Source organism: Gymnoscopelus microlampas (assembly GCF_963454915.1).
Source record: "Gymnoscopelus microlampas genome assembly, chromosome: 17".
NCBI lineage: Eukaryota > Metazoa > Chordata > Actinopteri > Myctophiformes > Myctophidae > Gymnoscopelus > Gymnoscopelus microlampas.
Genome location: NC_139954.1, coordinates 18,043,295 through 18,065,099, shown reverse-complemented (window position 1 = coordinate 18,065,099; position 21,805 = coordinate 18,043,295). Strand labels below are relative to the sequence as shown.

The window sequence follows — 21,805 nt, the reverse complement described above, 5'->3', positions numbered from 1 at the left end:
CATGCAGTAGCTGGGCCAGCTATACATATACTGTATCTGAATGGCTTCCTGTTTGAATCCCCTGCTAGTTCACCCATGGCCACTGGCGCTCTGCTATTAATCTTTACATTGTTACAAAGAACACAGAGAGGGTATGGAGTGAACCATAAGAATAGCTGCTGGTTTGTCTTTGTTTAATTTAATAGTAATAGTATGTAAGGTAGTAAAGTCCTCCAAATAAACTATTCCTGATCTAACCCTTTGTGACCATAAAAATTGTTTTTATCTATGGTTATTCTTTTGTTAAGCCGAATAGACCCTTAGTTTAGGCAATAATAACCCCAGATCACATTTTGTATTCTCGTATAGAAAAATCCAAAACAGGATTCTTGAAAGGTACATATCCGATTGTGTAAAAAAGGCGTGATGGGTTTCATTCCATTTCAACACACCACCATTTAGTAAACAAGTAAAATAAATAAGCAAATACTTATTTATTTGTGAAATTGTCTCTGCAAGTATCAGCATTATACATCTTGGGCCCCATTTTGGGCGGCGCCTTACCCATTATCCCTAAACTTCTTTGCCATGTTTTGCTATTTTGAAAAACATTTTCAAATAGCCAATCTACACGCTCGCAACGTGTTGATGTATATCGGACTATTTGAAAAGGTTTTTCAAAATAGTAAAAAATGGCAAAGAAGTTCAGGGATAAAGGGTAAGGCGCCGCCCAAAATAGGGCCCCTTATCATTTATGACTATTATATAGCTCTATAAGAAAGTAAAAAAATGAAAATAAAATGCTAGTACTGTATGCTACGATAGTCTATCGATTGGCTAGATATCATAATACATTTTGAAATCTTTATTTAAACTCCAGTTTCTCACAATGTGATCCAGATGGGCTCACCAGCCTCTTGCTAGTGGGTCTACCCTTAAAAAAAAAACAAAAAAACGAGTGTCCAGGGTTGATGGAACAAATTCCTCATTTGGATTCCAGGTTTGAGAAGCCTTCTTATCGTCCTTGCTTTAAATGAACGGATCGACCAGTGGAATGATTGGCATAATTTTAATAAAAGGCAGTAAACTGGCTGGAATGTTCTGCGAGTATCGCCCCTAGTGTTTTTTTCCATCTCTTGATCATAAATTGCCTGTTCTGGCTGGCTTAGGGCCTTTGTGGTTAACCAACATTTTTGAGATAGGTGACCTACATACCTCTGGTCTCTTCCAATGACCCACCTGTTGAACCGCGAGATTCCAACTGTGGGATGAGCACCCCTGGCCCCCACCTGTGTGGTGGCATCTGGGAGCCAAGTCGAAACATTATATGCTTCCACACCAGTAAATTAGGCTACTGTTGTTAAACATCTACATATATCCTTTTTTAAAGATTGCTTATAGAAAATACTGAGTTGGGCAGTTTAGAGAGGTCTCCTGGGTCACTGACACTATCTTTAAATGTTCATGTTTCTTCTAACTTATAGAGTGTAAGTCTAAAACAGCTGCAACTGCATTATTACTGTTAAAATATACAGACACGGCTGTGTTGTATTTTCTATACTTTAGAATATACTGTACAGATGCAGCTGTGGCAGAAATCTCACTTTTTTAACTGTAGAGATTCTCAAGCAACAACGTTCACCCGGTTTGAGGATTAGCTGAGGTGCTTGAACTTACAAATAATTGTAAACTAAGAAAGTAGTGTGGCTACAGTCGTTGTAAACGGCGCGTGGGGGCTTGTAGATTGGTTATTTGGGGTATTTTGAAAACTTTATGAAAACTTAGTTAAAAAAAAGATCTTCACCAAAAATGTGGAAATCTCCAAATCAAACCCAAGTATAAAGACACTTTGAAAATCAGGCACAGTTGAAGGGCTTGAGCACGGAGAAGTACAGTATTTAAGGTTAGGGGAGGGGTGCATCTGTTAATCGAATTAGTCGATTTAAAAAATGTATCTATTAGTTCATAAAATAATCGACTAATAATCAATCCCTATTTTGGTCATGCCATTGAAACGATTATTTGATCTATTGAAAAAGTGATCAATAGCATAATCGCTAAGAAAGCAATTGATAGATGCGGCCCTGTTTGAGATTTTGGTTGGATGATGTTGTGCTGCGTGTGGGCTGTGAACATGTTCGTGGCCTGTGTTGTTTCTATGTTGTTATGACGGGTACAGGAAGTCACTGGTACATGACCCCAACTGGAGAGGATGCAGGTGCATGGACGGGCACTGGGACAATGTTTTTAAATCCTCCTCATTTATGTGTGTGTGTGTGTGGGTGGTACACATGTGTTTGTGTATGTATGTGTATGTGTTTGATTTATAGAGGGCCTGTGTTTTTTTTTTGTTTGTTTTTTTTACCTCCTGTTGTGTGTGTATTTGTGTTTTAATGCAAGACATGGATCATTTTTTTTATCCTTGTTGTGTGTGTCTGTGTGTGCGCACGCATGCACGTGTGTGTGTGTGTGTGTAGTTCTTTGTTGGTGCATGAACCCCTACTGCCTTTTGGGTAGGGTTGGGTATCGATTGTGCATTTATCCATATTTTTTTAAACGGTGCCAGAACTGATACTTTTCAGTAAAAAAAAGGGTCAATGAAAAAAAAAAAGGGTCAATGACATTCATGGCATATATATATATATATATATATATATATATATATATATATATATATATATATATATATATATATATATATATATATATATATATATTAGTTTTTGCCCAGTCAAATTTGAACAAATTATGATTATGGACAGGCTGCTGGCTGCTGCCAGTGCTGCCTTCTAGATCGGCCTCAGTGTTAATTTTGACAGCAAATTTTGATTTAGTTTCAGCCATAGTCTTTTGAATAAAATACCATTTCAGTCTTGTGAAATGTTTTACTCTAGTTTTAGTTGACTAAATTAAATGAAATTGTTGACGAAATTGTCAATATATTTCTCACTATGGCTTGTTTCCATTGGAGTACAAAGGACCCCAATGGAAACAAGACATAGTGCTTTCTTGGGTTTAAAATCCTCTTAACAGACCTTGTACTGAACTGTACTTCCCTGTGCTTGTCTTTGCAAACTGTTAATAAAGTATTCACTCAATCAAGTTATTATAGTCATAGTTTTAGTCATCATAGCTTAGTTTTTATTTAGTATTTTATTCAGTCGTTTTTGAAGGAAGTCGACAAACATTTTATGTCATAGTTTTAGTTGACAAGATTAACACTGATTGGCCTATATCATCACACAATTTACACAGCACTACAATACGGTACCTATTCGCTACCTATACTAGTATTGGACGTGGTGGTACCGGTTCTGGTATATTACTCAACCCTAATTTTGGGCCAGTAATTCTAACTATCACATTCCCTTCTGTCTCCTAACAGGAAATGGCAGTGCGGGCCTTGAAGCAGACAGGAAGCAGAAACATTGAGGCGGCCTTAGAGTACATCAGTAAGATGGGCTACCTGGACCCCCGCAACGAACTCATCGTCCGTGTCATCAAACAGACCTCGCCAGGTAAACACACACACGCACGCACGCACGCACGCACGCACACGCACGTGCACACAGCACACACACACACGCACAGCTCTCAATGCGTCGGGATGTGACACATTGTGACCTTGTAGATCTGCTTTTTTTGGGGCTATTTTTGAAAATCTGTTTGGATTGATTATAATGATTATAATGATTGATTATAATCGATTAAACCAATTAGTTTGATGAACTGCACGCCTCTATTGCATGTAAGTAACCTAACATTAGTCATGATGAAATCTTCCTTGTCCCTTCAGGAAAAGGTGGCATGCCAAACTCCATGGACCACCGACCCCCACTGGAGGCTTCAGGGGAAGCAGGTGCCATGCCATCATACCACCAGATGGGCGCGCCCATGTACGATGGTGCAGCAGCAGCGTATGGTCCTGAGGGGGAGATGCCCAGACCCTACATGGGCGCTCCCCCTGTTATGAACTACATGATGCCCCCGTCTGGTGCAGCACAGGGTCCTGCCATGGGTAACCCCATGGGCAGGCCCCCCAGTATGGGTGCCTACCCCCCAGGTATGGCTCCGCAGAGCAACCCAGGAAACGCCATGTACCCGCCTGGGGCTCAGCAGAAGGCTTACCCTGGCAGCATGGAGCAACATGGGCCCATGATCACCTACAATGTCGCTGGCCAGCCCCTGCAGCTCCAACCCCAGCCTCCAGGGGGCCCGGTGCCAGGTCCCCACTACGACTACAGCCACCCCCGGCCTCACATGATGGAGCCCTCGGGCTATGGGGTCAAGAGGAGCGCCTCTTTCCAGAACAAGATGGCGCCTCCTCCAATGGCGTCGCCTGACAATTACGTCAACATGCAGGGGAAGGGGGGCCTGGGCCAGAACGGGCCGGGAGGTGGGGGAGGTGCAGGAGGAGGTGGAGGGTACCCCGCCAACCTGTACCTGCCACCCCACGCCCACTCACATCCGCGCCAAGCCAGCCCCACCTCCCACCAGGTCCACATGATGTCTCGCTCCCCCGGCGGGGCACCAGGGCCTATGGGGCCAGACTTCCCTGACCTCTCCCAGAGCCTACTCACCCCCTCCAGGGCCAGCCTCAACCTAGACCTGTATGAGCACCACTGGGCCGGGCCTCCGGGACCTGAGGGGGCCCCTCCCGCCAGACAACCCCAGCCGCAGGGCCCGTTCAGGGGGGAAGTTCGAAGCGTGCCCAGTCGAACCAACTCCTTCAACAACCGTTCGGCCGGGCCGCCCAACAGCGTCCGGCCCGCCATGGCGGTAGCGCCACCCACAGCTAGCAAACAGGATGCCTCCCTGGGGCCCCCCAACACCATCACAGCAGTAACCTCACCGCCCATCCAGCAGCCTGTGAAGAGCATCCGGGTGATGAGGCCCGAACCCAAGACCGCGGTGGGACCCTGCCACCCCGGCTGGATGGCTGCCCAAGCTCAAGCCCAGGAGACAGCTGAACCCCTGGCCTACATGCCAGAGGAGCCTTACACCCTGGAGCCAGCTCAGGAGCCTCGCTGCCCGCCGCCCCCATACCCCAAAACGCTGCTCATGTCCGGGGCAGCCGGTGGAGAGGCTGGGGCCATGGAAGTGGCCGGAGCGATGTGCGGAGCTCCCGAACTCGTCGTGGTCGTCGGAGGCCCCACTTCCAGAGGCGTGCACGCCGCAGGTGGGAGTGGAGGGAGCGGGAAGGGGGAGGAGAACCAGCAGCACGTGAAGGATAAGACGAAGGCGGCGAAGGGGGAGAAGACGGTGAAGGACAAGAAGCAGATCCAGACGTCGCCAGTCCCAGTGAGGAAGAATGGCCGCGACGAGGAGAAGAGAGAGTCACGCATCAAGAGCTACTCCCCGTTTGCCTTCAAGTTCTACATGGAGCAGCACATCGAGAACGTTATGAAGACCTACCAGCAAAAACTGAACCGCAGGCTGCAGCTGGAACAGGAGATGTCCAAGGTGAGAAGACCAGATAAAAATCCAAATGCTTTTAAATGATGTACAGGCAGCTTCATTTGCCTGTGACAGTTTTGTGACTATTGCAATTTTTACATCACAAGCATTTGCAATTTATGAACGTGAGAGACCGTGTCTAATTAAGGTATTCTGGTCAATCTGGTGCACGTCCTCTGGCCTGCTTGCAATCCAATCCAATATTCAGTCAAAAGAGTCTCTCTTTTTTTTACATACATACATACATAGAGTTTACATTTGATGTCTCATCAATTGTAAACTATGTATAAAAACAAAAAGATGAGGGAGGCGTATGTAAGGCAATGACAGTATTCTCCCTCTTCTTCCCCCTCATTCTTAGACAGGGATGACCTATGTCCTCCAATGAATCACTGGCTGCATTTGTGTGAACATGTCCTTACTGTGTGAACATGTCCATTACTTTGACCTCTGGTCATTTGACCGCTATTCAGAGAGATTTTGAAACATTTTGAAAAGAGACCAAATGCGTCACAGTTAGTACCAGACAGAGTTTTTACGATAAATGTTGGGTTGCTTTGCTGGTATGGACTGGAGACAGTATGGACTGGAGACAATGAGCTGACATGAGCTGCTGTAATCTTCTCTGGTTATTTGCAAGCTTTCTTCTTTGCCTGATAACAATGACATGATGCAGCACAGGTCTCAAGAATCAATGTTTTATTTGCCATTCACTCATACATGTACTGTAAGACAGTGGTTCTCAAAGTGGGGTCCTTGGGGGGGCTTCCAGGAGGTCCCCAGCTAAAGTATTTAACATAGCATCACAACCATGTTAACCACTTAATTAATTTATATGTGGGCTATTCAAAAATAGCAGATCTACTTGTACATCTGCTATTTTTGAAAATGTTTGAAAGCTTTTGAAAATCCATATCAATTTGGGGGTCCTTGACATGAAAAAGAACCACTGCTGTAAGAAGCAGAATGTTATTTTTGAACATAATAAGAAATACGATTAGGTACAGGCAAGACCCACACTCTAAACCTTCTGTAAAAGTAACTTAAGCTGCCGATGCTGAAAGGCTTAAAAAACATAATAAACAACAAAAAAACAAAAAGCCTGTACAGCCTGGCGGACAACCGAAAGCTGCAAGAAGTGTGGGCCGTGCTGGAAGCCAGATTCAATCCAGGTTTGATTAACCGATCCAGATATACTACCAGCCTGAGCCACCAGGGCGCCCCATGGCTAACGCGTACTCCTCTCAACCCCTTTCCTCTCCTTAATCCCTCCCCCTCCTTCCTCCTAGGCCGGCCTATCAGAAGCAGAGCAGGAGCAAATGCGGAAGATGCTCAACCAGAAGGAGTCCAATTACAACCGGCTGCGCCGTGCCAAAATGGACAAGGCCATGTTCGTCAAGTTCAAGACTCTGGGAATCGGCGCCTTCGGTGAGGTGTGCCTGACGCGTAAGGTGGACACTGGTGCCCTCTATGCCATGAAGACGCTACGCAAGAAGGACGTCCTGAACCGCAACCAGGTAATGGGATGAAATGCAGGAAGAAATATTCGTGATGAGTAATGCCCATTTAAAAAACCCACTGCACCTTTTTCTGATATTAACCAATTTTGTCCCTATTTTGGGCATTAAATTCACTATTTACCATACAACAACATTTAAAAGAGTAAGCTTACCGTGGCGGCATGGAGCATGGAACAAGAGCTTAATAGGATTGCATTCCATTACAAATAACCGTTTCTTTGCCCCAGGTGGCCCACGTGAAGGCGGAGCGGGACATCCTGGCGGAGGCTGACAACGAATGGGTGGTGCGCCTCTACTACTCGTTCCAGGACCGGGACAGCCTGTACTTTGTCATGGACTACATTCCCGGTGGGGACATGATGAGCCTGCTCATCCGCATGGGCGTGTTCCCGGAGACGCTGGCCCGCTTCTACATCGCCGAGCTGACGCTGGCCATCGAGAGTGTCCATAAGATGGGCTTCATCCACCGCGACATCAAGCCAGACAACATCCTGATCGACCTGGACGGACACATCAAGCTGACTGACTTCGGCCTGTGCACCGGCTTCCGCTGGACGCACAACTCCAAGTACTACCAGAAAGGTGAGGGCGGGTCCCTGAGCTCACGTTGTTTATTAAAATCCAAGTACTACCAGAAAGGTGAGGGCGGGTCCCTGAGCTCACGTTGTTTATTAAAATATATATATTCAGTGTACGCTATAGGGCTGGGAAATAATTAATGGAATGTTGACTTTGAGGAGTCCAGGTTGAAAGTGGTATTTAGTATTTAACCAATGAAAAGTATTAACAAGAGCTTGTTATACAAGGTTTCCACCTGACGGCAACGATGTGTAAAATCAGGCGTACTATGGTGATGGATGGTGGTATAGAGCTGTACCCGGACATTGCAGCTGAAAAGCTTTAACACACACACACACACACACACACACACACACACACACACACACACACACACACACACACACACACACACACACACACACACTGGGTCTCATATATCACATTTTCCCACAAGAGTTTCAAGTGTTTGGTAAAACGCAGTGCTGATTAGTTAGTTTCTATGAATAGTTTCTATAATTTCATGAGGACAGTTACACAAATATTGATAGCGTGGGCCCATGGTCCCCCCCTTTATAGCGCAAAACATACAGTATATATTGCATATTATCTTTGTATGTAATACCACTTTTTCTTCTTCTCGTCCTCCTCTGTAGGAAGTCATGTCAGACAGGACAGCATGGAGCCCAGTGACTTCTGGGATGACGTGTCCAACTGTCGCTGTGGTGACCGGCTGATGACACTGGAGCAGCGTGCCAGTGCCACACGACAGCACCAACGCTGCTTGGCTCACTCCCTGGTGGGAACGCCCAACTACATCGCTCCCGAGGTGCTGCTTCGCAAAGGTAGGTGGCACGGAAAGACCAGCGTATGCTTATCTATACATATGAATGCAGTGTTCACCGGTTCTCCACCCGGTTCTTCAAAAATCAATCTCATTGACATGGTGTTGTAGCTCATTACATAAATATAACTTCTTAATGATACCTCAGCAACCATGGTTACAATGTCAGGTTTACATTACAATATACACAGTCCAAAAAAACAAGAAACACTAAACAATGTGCAGTGTGTGTTAGCTGTAATCTAGCCTCGATCTCCAGGCTTTTATTTTCCTTCACGTTTTGCTCAAAAATAAGAGCCTGGACCAGCCTGTTGACGTTCCTGGAATAGGAAGTGGGTGATTTCCCCAACCAACCAGAGTGCAGTGGGCGTCGCTCCAAATGTTGTGACGTCAGGGCTCTCAATGCTGCACATTGGGGAGGAGGAGGGGCGCGGGGGCAGGAGCACAGATCGGTGAACTAATGGGATCCGGCGGATTCTCTCTCCGGAGATTTAAACCCGCCCCTCTAGACAGGATATCAGACGCGCTAGGGCAGCCTAGCTGTAATCAAAAATCAGATTCCATGATGTTTCTTTAATTTATTTTTAAAATCTGATTTACTTGTTGGATGTATGAGTTGTGATTGAAGGACTGTGTCTTTGTGTGTCCAGGTTATACCCAGCTGTGTGATTGGTGGAGTGTAGGAGTGATCCTGTTTGAGATGTTGGTGGGCCAGCCCCCCTTCCTGGCGCCCACCCCCACCGAGACCCAGATAAAGGTCAGTCATAATGGGGAGGCGGGAAGGTTGGAACTGTCACTGCTGCACCTTCGTTGTGGTGACTGGCCGACTGGGTGATCGACTTGACTGAATTTTCATCTGAGACTTAAGACACAGGAGAATGTCTACTTGAACCACTTCAACCAAAAATGAAAAAAGAATAAATATGAATAAATAATAATAATACAATGGTCAACAAAGGTCAACAACAACAATAGAATATCTTGGCTTACAATGGTGATACATGGTAATATATTCATTGCTTTCAGTTGTCATTGTTGTCTTATCAGAGATAACACCTTGTTGGTGGGTGTTTACTTAATTTTAAACTTTACATTTAATATCATACTGTATACTTAGTGTTACAGTGTGTACTTAACATAAAATTATGTACAGTACTTAGTGTCAGATTGTGTACTTTATGTATGCCTATTGCCTATCTATGATAGTGTTACAGTGTGTACTTAACATTGAATTATGCACTTACAGTAGTGTCAGATTATGCACTTGGAGTTGGATGTAGTTATGTATGTATAATAGTGTTACAGTGTGTAGTTTTCATTAAATGATGTACTTGGTGTCCGATTGTGTACTTGGAGTTGGGTGCACTTATGTATGCCTATGTATGGTAGTGTAATTCTGAGTTCACACTGAAAACTACAAAGCTACAGGCTACAATTTATTTTCAATGGCAGATGGCGACATGAAGATACAAGTGTAGCCTTGTCACCCGCTACAAAGCTACAAAATAAAGTTGATCTGGCTTCAACTTCACACTAGCAGCTACAAAGCTACAAAAGGAGAAGTGATGTTTAACCCATTTCCACATACAGTACCTTCTTTCTCCACACAATTCCGGCTTGTAACGGGGGGAAAACTAATTATTTCCATCAGTAAGTTCCCTGTTCTTTTTAACCCAAGCCTTAATTTTTTTCCTCACTCGTCAGACGCATGCTTGATGGTGTCAACGAGTGTGTTGTTCAACACTTAAACAGCGACTTGGCGGCAGATTTGCTGCTTTGCTTTGTAGTTTTGTATCTTTTGTAGCTCCCAGTGTGAACACAGAGTTACAGTGTGTACTTAAAATTAAGTTTTGTACTCAAATCGTGTACTTGGAGTTGGATGAAGTTGACTGTGTATGAGCCTCTTCTTAGTACTGTAATTTGTGTACAGGGCAACTCCAGTATGACTGTAAAGTCAACTTTCCCTGGATAAAGTAATGAACTATTACAATAGTTGTTTTAAATACAAAATTACTATAATGACTTTTTGGTTATACCAGCTGTATGGCTGACTGTAAGGATTTAATGAAAAGTGGATAAAGGGGTCAAATAACACCATGGTATTCTTGATTTCTGAATCCAAGTACCCTCTTTACCGGTCTACAACACTTTGCTTAGAAAACTGGAAGAGAAAAATAGCTGGCATATGATGCTATGAATGAAGAATATAACATTACAGATAACAAATGGACTCCTTAGCTGGTCCTTAGCACTGTAGGTGTGGCCATACCATTTCAATAAGTATTTTCAAAATAGAAAAATATCTGCAGGCTGTTAAAATATATATACATATACTTTCTCTCACATACCCGCTGTATTACCTACCCCTAGGGGTACACGTTGTCGTAGGACGTTGCTGTAACATTATGTGTGCCCCCACCCAGGTGATCAACTGGGAGAGCACGCTGCAGGTTCCCCCCCAGGTCAAGCTGAGCCCCGAGGCTGTCGACATCATCGGCCGTCTGTGCTGCTCTGCCGAGGAGAGGGTGGGCGGAAATGGCGCCGGAGAGATCAAGGACCATCCCTTCTTCCACCAGGTGGACTTCTCCAGCAACCTGCGGCAGCAGCCCGCGCCCTACCGGCCCAAGATCGCCCACCCCATGGACACGTCCAACTTTGACCCCGTGGAGGAGGAGGGGTGCGGGCCGGGCGGCGGGGCGTGGAGCGACAGCGGGGACAGCATGAGCCGTGCCTGGGACGCGCTCTGCTCGCCGCACGGCAAGCACCCGGAGCATGCCTTCTACGAGTTCACCTTCCGCAGGTTCTTCGACGACAACGGCTGCCCCTTCCGCTACCCGAAGCCCCCTGAGGCCGCACCGGCCCACGCCGGGGTCACTGGGGGAGTCTGCGGCATGGGAGGCCCGGAGGAGGAGGAGGAGGAAGGAGAGGGGGAAGAGCAGTTGGAAGAAGAAGAAGAGGATGACGAGGAGGAGGAGGAAGAGCAGGGGGAGGGATGTGAGCCTGTGTATGTCTAGGCAGGCCAAAGCTGATTGGCTGGCTTCATCATGAGTCACGGGTGTTCACTTACTTCAGTTCACGACATGCCCGATCTGCGTGTGTGTGTGTGTGTGTGTGTGTGTGTGTGTGTGTGTGTGTGTGTGTGTGTGTGTGTGTGTGTGTGTGTGTGTGTGTGTGTGTGTGTGTAAAACCGTGTGTTTCAGACAGAATGATGAGTGTGAATTGTGAGAACAGGTTGACATAAAACATCTGTTTCATAATTCAGACACTGCTGTGCAGAATCTAAGTGTGCGCAGAAAGACAACATTGACAGACTCACTGCCCCTGATCCGGGACCAAACTGCAACGTACTGCGTGGAGCTGGACAGGTCGAGGGTCAAGGCCTACGTGGTTAGGAAAACAATGATAATCTTAAAAACAGGTCAAAGTCAGCCCACAGTCTTACGTCCGCGGAAATGTTGAGGCTCTACGGATCCAACAGGTTGTTGAGGAGTTTAGACGAGGTTGTTGTGAACCAGGGGTCTTTGGTGTTTGGTGTCGTGTCCCCATTCCTTCTACCCTGGGTCTTACATTTGACTGAAACACCTATGTGGTGACCTTTGACACAGGAAGTAACACATGGAAGTGCTTCCTGTTTTTACCTGAGCTGCTTTACACTCAGAGAGAGACTGACGGACTTGTAATGTGAAGAGTGGATTCAGTTTACGGCCTTTTGGAGGAGGTGTGTGTATGGGGGGAGGGGGGGTCATTAAATGAAACCTCTATCACAGCTCTTCGGAAATAAGCTACAAAATACGCGCATATGCACGCCTCCATGCATACACACACCCACTCATACACACCCCTAGGTTGTATCCCCAGTATAGCTCGTCCATCATTATCAGAGTGGTCCGATAAGGTTGGTTTCTGCAGGTATTAACAGATATATTTGATGGTAATTTTCAGTGCTCTTTTGGCAGTTACATGAGGTTTCTGTCAGATTTAATGGGCAAGCAAATACTCTCAAATCCTCTTAAACTTTATCTACTCACAGAGAAAAAAAGTTGGTTACTGCCACCTTGTGGCAATATCTGTAGGGCTATTTTTACAATCCATTCATTGCCATAGTGTGATTTCCAAAATCTGTGTTAACAGTTAATCCGGTTTTCAGAATCACAATCAAATAAACCAAACAGGGGTTCTTTGGTTCACTCTTGGATACCTGTATCCACCTCCTTTCATGGTGCCATGACGTTGCGTTCATTGTTTTATATTTTGATGTGTTGTGAAATTGCCAGACTGACGGAGTGTTACGGTGGTTGCTTTTATTGTGTTCCGGACAAAAGTTCTTGTTGCATATCCTATATCTTGAGAATGCCAGCAATGGCACCCACTAGAACTGACCGCTAGCACAGGGTATAAAGTTAGGAATATTCCAAAGGTCTGTCAGGGCCGTCAAAGATGCTACGGTTTATAGACCGTGTAGTAACTAATGGGGTTCCACTCTGTTGCCATAGGGCTCAGGATTACACTCCTTTGTTGGCACCCCATCATTTCAATGCTCACTACCATAAAACCTCAACACACACACACACACACACACACACACACACACACACACACACACACACACACACACACACGCAGTATTACACATTCTGCAAGGTTGGATCCCATTGATGGTGAACACACACAGGTTATAACTTAAACCAGTCTCCACTCCTCTTGTGGTGACAGTTACAGTATGTAAACATGAATCAAACAAAGAAAGCAACTTGTTCTTACACAAACAAAATATGTGATAGTATGACTATGTGCAATACAGAAAAGACATTATATATAGTTTTCTAAACACCTAATATCTTTCTGGGCGTTTAATACTGAAACACGCTATGTAAAAAATATAATGGTTTATATATATATATATTGCCTTTCAGTTACAACATGACCCCATGCTGCTTATTATTGTGATTTAATATTATTATTTACGTTATAATTGTTATTATCCTTATTACATGTACACTTCTTTTTTTATTATGCTACAAGAAATGTTGGATCAGTTCAGTTGCCAAGTGTGCTTGTGTCTTGGGAAGTGACAAGTTGTGTACCTCTCTAGTAGTTGAATGTCAATGAGAAAATCTGCCACTTTGTAAGGCCTCATTTATGATGTTGTCGCTTGCCAAATGTGTCTTTTTGACAAATGACACTCTTGTGTGATGGAGTATAAACTAACGAGATCAGTGTTTTGATGAAAGATGGTAGACTCCTCCCCTTCTGTAATCAGGCTGGCCCTGATTGGGGGAGAGGGAGGAGAATGGGGTGGGGACTGAGACAAAAAAAAGGAGAGATAAGTTACAGACAAATAAAAAACAACAACAAGCAGTTAAAAGAAGAGCATGGCAGTGTTGGTTTCATGAAATGTATATGAATGAAAAGCTTTCTCTATTTTACAATGCCGGTTCTTTTTTTTTCTATTGTCAAAGAGTTAGTGTTTTGGTACATTTTTTTTAATTTAAAGTGACCACAAGTTTATGAGCGTGTTGATGACTTCTGTGCCATGTCCTGCATCGGAGCCTTGTTGCCCGGACAGACTACGCTTCATAATCGCCCGTGTTCTTTTTCGCTTATTGACAATCAGCCAATTATATTGTTCTCTTCGAGTCAAACTGAGCAACGGTTTGTTTGGTCTTTTTAATATCAAGCAATTCCAGCAGTATTCTGTATTTTGACTAGATGATCGGGAGGGGTAAAGATGAGGTAATTTAAATGAGTTCTTCTGCCACACGTCAACACTCTAAATTGAGACCATGTAATTGGTGGAAAGATAAATCCGTATTGGTGTTCATCAGACAAGTTACAATTAATCTTTTGTCCTTTTTTGTCTTCTTTGTATTGAAATGCATTGTTGTTATTTTCTTCTGGTTTACTCTACATGTGCCTTGTGTGTTTTTAGCACAAACTTACCACCCTCTTGTTTTTAATGTGATCATCTTAGTCTTTCTCAAGTGGGCGAAAGGTTTTGACTTTGCCCGCACAGGGCCACACACACACACACACACACACACACACACACACACACACACACACACACACACACACACACACACACACACACACACACACACACACACACACACACACACACACACACACACACACACACACACACACACACACACACTTATGTTCACATAAGGGAGAGCATACAATAACACAAAGTTCACCCAAAAAATGACTTATTTTTCTATCAATTGCACACCCCATGAAGCCTTGAATTCGTGGATTCTTTTTTTTTTTTCGCATTCGTAAGACAATAATTTGATACCGTTTCCTACCGGCTAATGTATCCGGTAGGAGACACAAAGAAGACTCTTTGTGTGTCCTACTGGAAATACACCTGGTCATCAAATTATTGGCTTAGGAATGCGACAAAAACAAATACATGAATTCAAGGCTTCATGGGGTGTGTAATTGATAGAAAATAAGTATTTTTTGGGTGAGCTACTCCTTTAAAGGTGCAGTAAGACTACATTCACAGAATCATGGCATATGTCTTCATGATACATTAAGCACTCAGTCCTCTATGGGTATAAGTAACTGCGTCTTCGCCATATATGGCGGCTGTCAATAATAGACAGCACAATACTTCAGCCTTTTTGCCTACTTTTAGGGCTTCCCAAGTTGTTGAAACCCTCTAACAACCAGCCTGTGCGTATTTGCTTGGCAGGCTGCCAAATATATGTAAACACACAAATACACACGTGTTCACCTGGAAGGACTACTCGGTGACAAATAGCTTTATACGAGAACAAAGCTTTCTGTGGCAGTTCTGTGGAGTGTGTGAGGTGCCTCCTGGATGTGGTTTTGTTTTTCTTCTCGTGTCTAAAGGTTAGTGACTGATGACTGACTTGGTTGGTATTCTACACCGTAAAAGTATGAGTGTTAACTTAACTCAGAGAGTGCACAATTACGGGTCCATTTGGTTCCAGGTGTACACTCATTTAGTTGCAGACTCATAAGGGTCCATTTGGTTCCATTTGTACACTCTGAGCTAAATTAACACTGAGGACTTAACTGTGTTAACTGACTTTCTTACTTGTGTAGGCCTATGTTGCTTTTTCACTTTTGTATTGTTACTCAAGGGAGTCTCATATGTGCCATGATGCTCCTTAATGTATGATACACTTCTGTTATTCTTGAATATATATTTATACAGATATACATGTTTTGTATCTTTATCCTCCTTTTTTCCCCATTTCCCTTGTGCTAATATTCAAACATCCATGTCTGCGCAGTATTATAGATGTAATTTGGACAACTATATATCTTTTTTCATATTATGTATGAACAGAATTTGTAAAAAATGCTTTCACTGTCCTGTGTAAAATATATGTATAAATTAAATTAACCAATGTGGACTTGGGTTTCATTTTATTGAGACGTGGTGAATGAATAGCCAAGATTGTATTCAAATGAATATAATGGACTGTCAATTAATGTGTGACTTGGCACTAACTTGACAGAGTTTAAAGAATAAATCCGATATCACATCAGTCAATATTCTGCAATTGATATTTTACATTAATAGTAACTTAAAAGAAGAAATGTCTTCTACTCAGGGGGGGGGGGGGGCAATGACTGGTCAGATATCTGTAGGCCTAAGTCTGTAGGCCTAATGAGAGTTAATTACTTTGACTTTTGTTTTGTTTTGTAAGATTACGTAACACGATAGTGTTGCCATGTCCACTTCTTATAAGCGAGTTTGGCCTTGTTTTCTGTCAAGTTGCTTGTAAATATCGGTAGCTGCGGGTTGCGGTTTTGGTAACAGCCCAACTCACTCCAAAACCAACTCACTCCAAATCGAGCCCAACTCACTCCAGACATCTCCCTCCACAGCAGAGCCCAACTCACTCCACAAATTTGGACAACTCACTCCACAAATTATTATTGAGGAAGACATTTGTATTGAGGAATTAAGTACAATATTGAGGAATTTGTTACTTTTGTACTCACTCTACTCTATTCTGTTTTAGGCTTCACTCTAACTCTATTCTGTTTTAGGCTGTTTTAGGCGTTAAAGTTTTAAATACTGTCTCTACAAAACAGTCTCTACAAAACAACTTAATGGTTCTGGGGGGGGGGGGCTCGCTGGCCCCCGTCTTGTTAGGCTATTATTGTTAGGCTATTATTGAGCCTTAACAGTATCTATGGCCCTGGACTGTTAACACTTTGGCACTTGGAGTCCAGTGTTTGTTAGATGTCTTATTCTATTGTTGGTCAATTCAAGAGGTGTTGTTATATTCCTCGTTAAGGTTTTGTTTTTTGACCAATATGTAGTGGAGTAGAGGTAAAAGCATTGGAAGTTGGGAATACTCAAATAACGCACAAATACCCAACATTGTACTTAAGTAAATGTACTTAGTTACTTTACACCACTGACACATTGAACCAATATTACACTGGTGACATTGCATGGAGTGAGTTGGCTTTTGTCCTGGAGGGAGTTGGTCTTTGGTCCGGGAGGGAGTTGTCCGAGCCCTGGAGTGAGTTGGCCGAGCCCTGGAGTGAGTTGGCCGAATATTTCTTAAGTCTTCATGGAGGGAGTTGGATTTGGAGTGAGTTGGGTGGTATTCGCGGTTTTGTGGGCTTATTCCTAACGGTATCAAGAAGACTCACCTCAAAACCAACTCACCTCAGAGGTAGGAATACTCACCCCGGAAGACTCACCTCAGAGGTAGGAATACTCACCCCCAAGATTTTCGGGGGGTAGGAACACTCACCCCATGACCTGAGAAAACTCACCTCGGAAGACTCACCTCAGAGGTAGGAATACTCACCCCAATGTTTAAAAAAAGGTAGATCTACCGGCTTGTGAGCTTTCCATTTTCACAGAATGCTTTCATAATGTGAGCTTTCCATTTTCACAGAATGCTTTCATAATGATGTTTAATCCATATCTGGATTAATCCATATCTGGATTAAATTCTTTCTTTGAAGGTATAGAATTAATAAAGTGCTTTAAATAGTGCTTTAAATACAAGGTAGATTTCATCAGAAAAGGTAAAAAGGTAGATCTACCGGCTTGTGAGCTTTCCATTTTCACAGAATGCTTTCATAATGTGAGCTTTCCATTTTCACAGAATGAATGAAAGGTAGATTTCATCAGAAAAGTGAACAAGGAATGCAAATAGCAAATAGCATGGTCATTTGCTATGTGTCTCCAGCTCCACACCTTGCCCCATCCACCTATTAGATATCAAACAATGAATCATTAAGTGGAATGGGATATTAGTGTTAAGTGGTCAACCCCCCTCCTCCCCTTCACTCCTGTGCCCCCATCAAACAAACAAACAAACAAACAAAGGTAGGAACCCAGAGAAATTAACATTCCAATGTCAATGTATGTTGTTAAATTACATTTAGCTAATTAAAGTGCTTTAAATACAAGGTAGATTTCATCAGAAAAGTGAACATTCCAATGTGTATAATGCAAACAAATACTTACTTAACAAAGAAAAATTAAGAAAAACTCCAGTGAAGGTAAAACACAGGTATAATGTTTTGTTTTCTGTGTGAACACATTTGTGAGAAAAGCTTTTGGTAAGCATTATTGAACTTTAGTTACTATTAGATATACATTTCACTATAGTAAGCATTATTGAACTTTAGTTACTATTAGATATACATTTCACTATTGTAAAACATGCATTAAACACTTTTCCCTATTTTTACCTAGGATATTTAGTTACCTACTACTTTGCTGGTATAAATGATAACAGCATAGAACATTGCATTGCACACATGCATTGTTTGAGAACTTTAGTTTTTAGAAATATTATACTTTTGGTACATTTTGATGCCTTACTCTTTGTGTGTGTGTGTGTGTGTGTGTGTGTGTGTGTGTGTGTGTGTGTGTGTGTGTGTGTGTGTGTGTGTGTGTGTGTGTGTGTGTGTGTGTGTGTGTGTGTGTGTGTGTGTGTGTGTGTGTGTGTGTGTATTTTAAACACAAATATATCATTGAACAACATCATTTGGTAATTCTATACCTTCAAAGACAGAATTTAATCCAGTATGGATTAAACGTGTCTCATTATGAAAGCATTCTGTGAAAAAGGAAAGCTCACAAGCCGGTAGATGTGCCTTTTTTAAACATACAGACTTGGTGTAGAGGGGAAAGGTTAAACCCACCCACAAAACAAAAACTCACTGTACATTACACCATTGAGTTTTTCTGGGTGAGTTTTCCTACCCCCGGGGTGAGTGTTCCTACCCCCGGGGTGAGTGTTCCGAGGTGAGATTTCTCAGGTCCTGAGGTGAGTTTACCCACCCCCCGGGGTGACTGTTCCTACCCCCGAGGTGAGTATTCCTTTTTCAGTTGAGGTGAGTTTGTCTTGAGGTGAGTCTTCTTGTATTCGTTTCTAACGTGTAGTTGCTCATGGGCTTGAAGATGTTTCCTAATGTTGTTTACTTTAAACAAGTGATTCCTAAACATGTTCATGTCAAGGATCCCCAAATGAATACGTATTTGTCCACAGACAAATACATAGTGTTGTTAAAATGTTTTTGTTTTGTTTTTAAATTAAATAGCCGTAGCCTAGTCGCTTCTTTCGGGCTTGTTTTCATAGACCTGGTTGCTTATTTCTCTCGTAGAATCTGGCAACACTGACGGTCAGTATCCCATAGCCCGAACGGATGGTCGCGCTATGCTTGGCTAATTGGCTGCCACTAGTCATGTAAACTGGGATCAGTTCACTTTGCAGGTTGCTGATCCGGTCTGGGTCTTGAACGGATACGGAAATTGTGATTGAATTTATGTCTGTGTGCAAATCACCAGATATGGTAGGCGGGCTCTAGATCAGATCATACGGAATGAAAACAATAAGTGTTGCCATGTCTGCATATTATAAGCGACTTTGGGCTTATTTTTCTAGAAAGTCGCTTGCGTTTTTTTGGGCTTGTTTCTAAAGTGTTGCTTATTTGGGCTTGCTTCCAAATGTTTTTAATCATTATTTTAACCAGTGGTTCTCAAATATTTTCGTGTCATGGACCCCCAAATTAATATGTATTTGTCCCTAACCCCTCATCTAAAAATGTTTTGTGCCAGGGGAGCCCTGCATACCAGATTTGTGTTAGTAGAATGTTTAAAAAATCTTCCAAATACTCCAAATTTTATTTCAGGGGCGTTAGGGTTTCAAATAGCCAATGTATTCAGTGAGCTTGTGGCGTTCCGCAAGGAAGCATACTAGGGCCTTTACTGATCCTAAAATATGTAAATGCCATGATGACATCAGCTTGTGACTGCAATTAGTTCTTGTTCACGGATGACTCGGATGACTCGGCTATGCTGTTCTCGGACAAGGATAAATTGCAGGTTGAAAAAGCCAAGCCTCCGCTCAGAACTCGGTAAAATCTGCACCTGGCTGGCTTGCTGATAACAAACTATCATTACACGTGACGTTACCGCGCGCGGTGACATCAGAGGGACAGCGCGCGCAGCGACCAGCCCCGCCTCACCCACACACACACACACACAGAGCGGCAAACACGAACGAGCGTTTGTGACGCAGCTCTGTTTAATTGTTCGGAGGTAAAAAAAAGAGTGTTAAAGTTAACTAAACAAGTCATAATGTAACATTATTCCACATGGACGTCGAGTAGAGTTAACAATGTTAACCAGGGAGGTGGAACAAGCTGTTAAAACCCTAAATCAAGACAATTATCTCCAAGCAGGTGAGTTTACAGGTTACGTTAAGTACTTAGAATTAAAGGTGTTGATGGAATTGCGAGTAATTTCACAATTGCAACTAGTAGGATGTGTGAAGTGAATATATAATATATGTTTTATTGAGCTGTGTTTGTGACTGACACACATTGAAATGTTATTAGGCAAAACAATGTAAAACATCACAATTACATGTATAATACTTTGTCTAAAAGGCCCGTCCAAAAAAGTCCTTGCGGCCTTGTTTCTATTGAAGTAATTTCATGACAGGCCTAGGTCAGTGCTGGAAAGTAACTGAGTACATGTACTCAAGTACTGTAGGCTACTTTGAGTACAATTTTGAGTTTTTTTTTTTTTTTTACTTTACTCGAGTATTTCCAATTTGCAGTACGTTTACCCATAAAGGGTCCATTTGGTTACATTTTTACACTCTCAGAGTTACAGACCAATAAGGGTCCATTTGGTTACATTTGTACACTCAGAGTTACAGACCTGTAAGGGTCCATTTGGTTACATTTGTACACCCAGAGTTACAGACCAATAAGGGTCCATTTGGTTACATTTGTGCACTCAGAGTTACAGACCCATAAAGGGTCCATTTGGTTACATTTGTACACTCAGAGTTACAGACCCATAAGGGTCCATTTGGTTACATTTGTACACTAAGAGTTACAGACCCATAAAGGGTCCATTTGGTTACATTTGTACACTCAGAGTTACAGACCCATAAGGGTCCATTTGGTTACATTTGTACACTAAGAGTTACAGACCCGTAAGGGTCCATTTGGTTACATTTGTACACTCTCAGAGTTACAGACCCGTAAGGGTCCATTTGGTTACATTTGTACACTCAGAGTTACAGACCCGTAAGGGTTCATTTGGTTACATTTGTACACTCAGAGTTACAGACCCATAAGGGTCCATTTGGTTACATTTGTACACTCAGAGTTACAGACCCATAAGGGTCCATTTGGTTACATTTGTGCACTCAGAGTTACAGACCCATAAGGGTCCATTTGGTTACATTTGTACACACTCAGAGTTACAGACCCATAAGGGTCCATTTGGTTCCATTTGTACACTCTCAGAGTTACAGACCCATAAGGGTCCATTTGGTTCCATTTGTACACTCTCAGAGTTACAGACCCATAAGGGTCCATTTGGTTCCATTAGTACACTCTCAGAGTTACAGACCCATAAGGGTCCATTTGGTGCCTAATCTATCATTTAGCTGGGGACCCCCTGGAACTCCCTCAAGGACCCCTGGGGGTCCCCGGGCCCCACTTTGAGAACCAATGCACTAGGCTGTGTATGTTGTGACAGGCTGGCTCTCGGTCACTTGAATTACTCTTTCTTTCTTTCTTTCTTTCTGTCTGACTCTCTTTCTTTGTTTCTCAGAGTGGAGACACACAGACTGTGCTGAGAATGTTCTTAAATGCCCAGACTGAGGTTCTCGAACAGCCCTACCAGAACATCCAGCTCTAATGACTACACAGAGGTTATCTGGTGAAGCTACCTAAGAATTCTGTGTGAGTTTTCTTTTTACTTTACTGGAGTATTTCCAATTTGCAGTACTTTTACTTATACTCCACTACATCTCAGAGACAACTATTGTACTTTTACTCCACTATTATTTGAAAACTTTAGTTACTAGTTACTTTGTAGATTTTGATTATTACTAAACATATATTAAACACTTCAGCCATTTCGGCCATTTGAAAATAGCAGATCTACAAGATCACAATGCGA

General features: G+C 43.0%; 1 protein-coding gene across 1 annotated transcript in view; it reads left to right on the top strand.

Annotated features, from left to right (window-relative positions):
- Nucleotides 1-15,745, top strand: part of lats2 (large tumor suppressor kinase 2) — a 42,257-nt gene extending 26,512 nt beyond the window's left edge. Inside the window, exons 3-9 of the mRNA XM_084083723.1 lie at nucleotides 3,365-3,497; nucleotides 3,776-5,442; nucleotides 6,726-6,953; nucleotides 7,184-7,538; nucleotides 8,171-8,359; nucleotides 9,009-9,115; nucleotides 10,782-15,745. Coding sequence (XP_083939849.1) covers nucleotides 3,365-3,497; nucleotides 3,776-5,442; nucleotides 6,726-6,953; nucleotides 7,184-7,538; nucleotides 8,171-8,359; nucleotides 9,009-9,115; nucleotides 10,782-11,372 — 3,270 coding nt within the window. The 3' untranslated portion in view covers nucleotides 11,373-15,745. The remainder of the gene's footprint in view (nucleotides 1-3,364; nucleotides 3,498-3,775; nucleotides 5,443-6,725; nucleotides 6,954-7,183; nucleotides 7,539-8,170; nucleotides 8,360-9,008; nucleotides 9,116-10,781) is intronic.
- The last annotated feature ends 6,060 nt before the right edge of the window (nucleotides 15,746-21,805 follow it).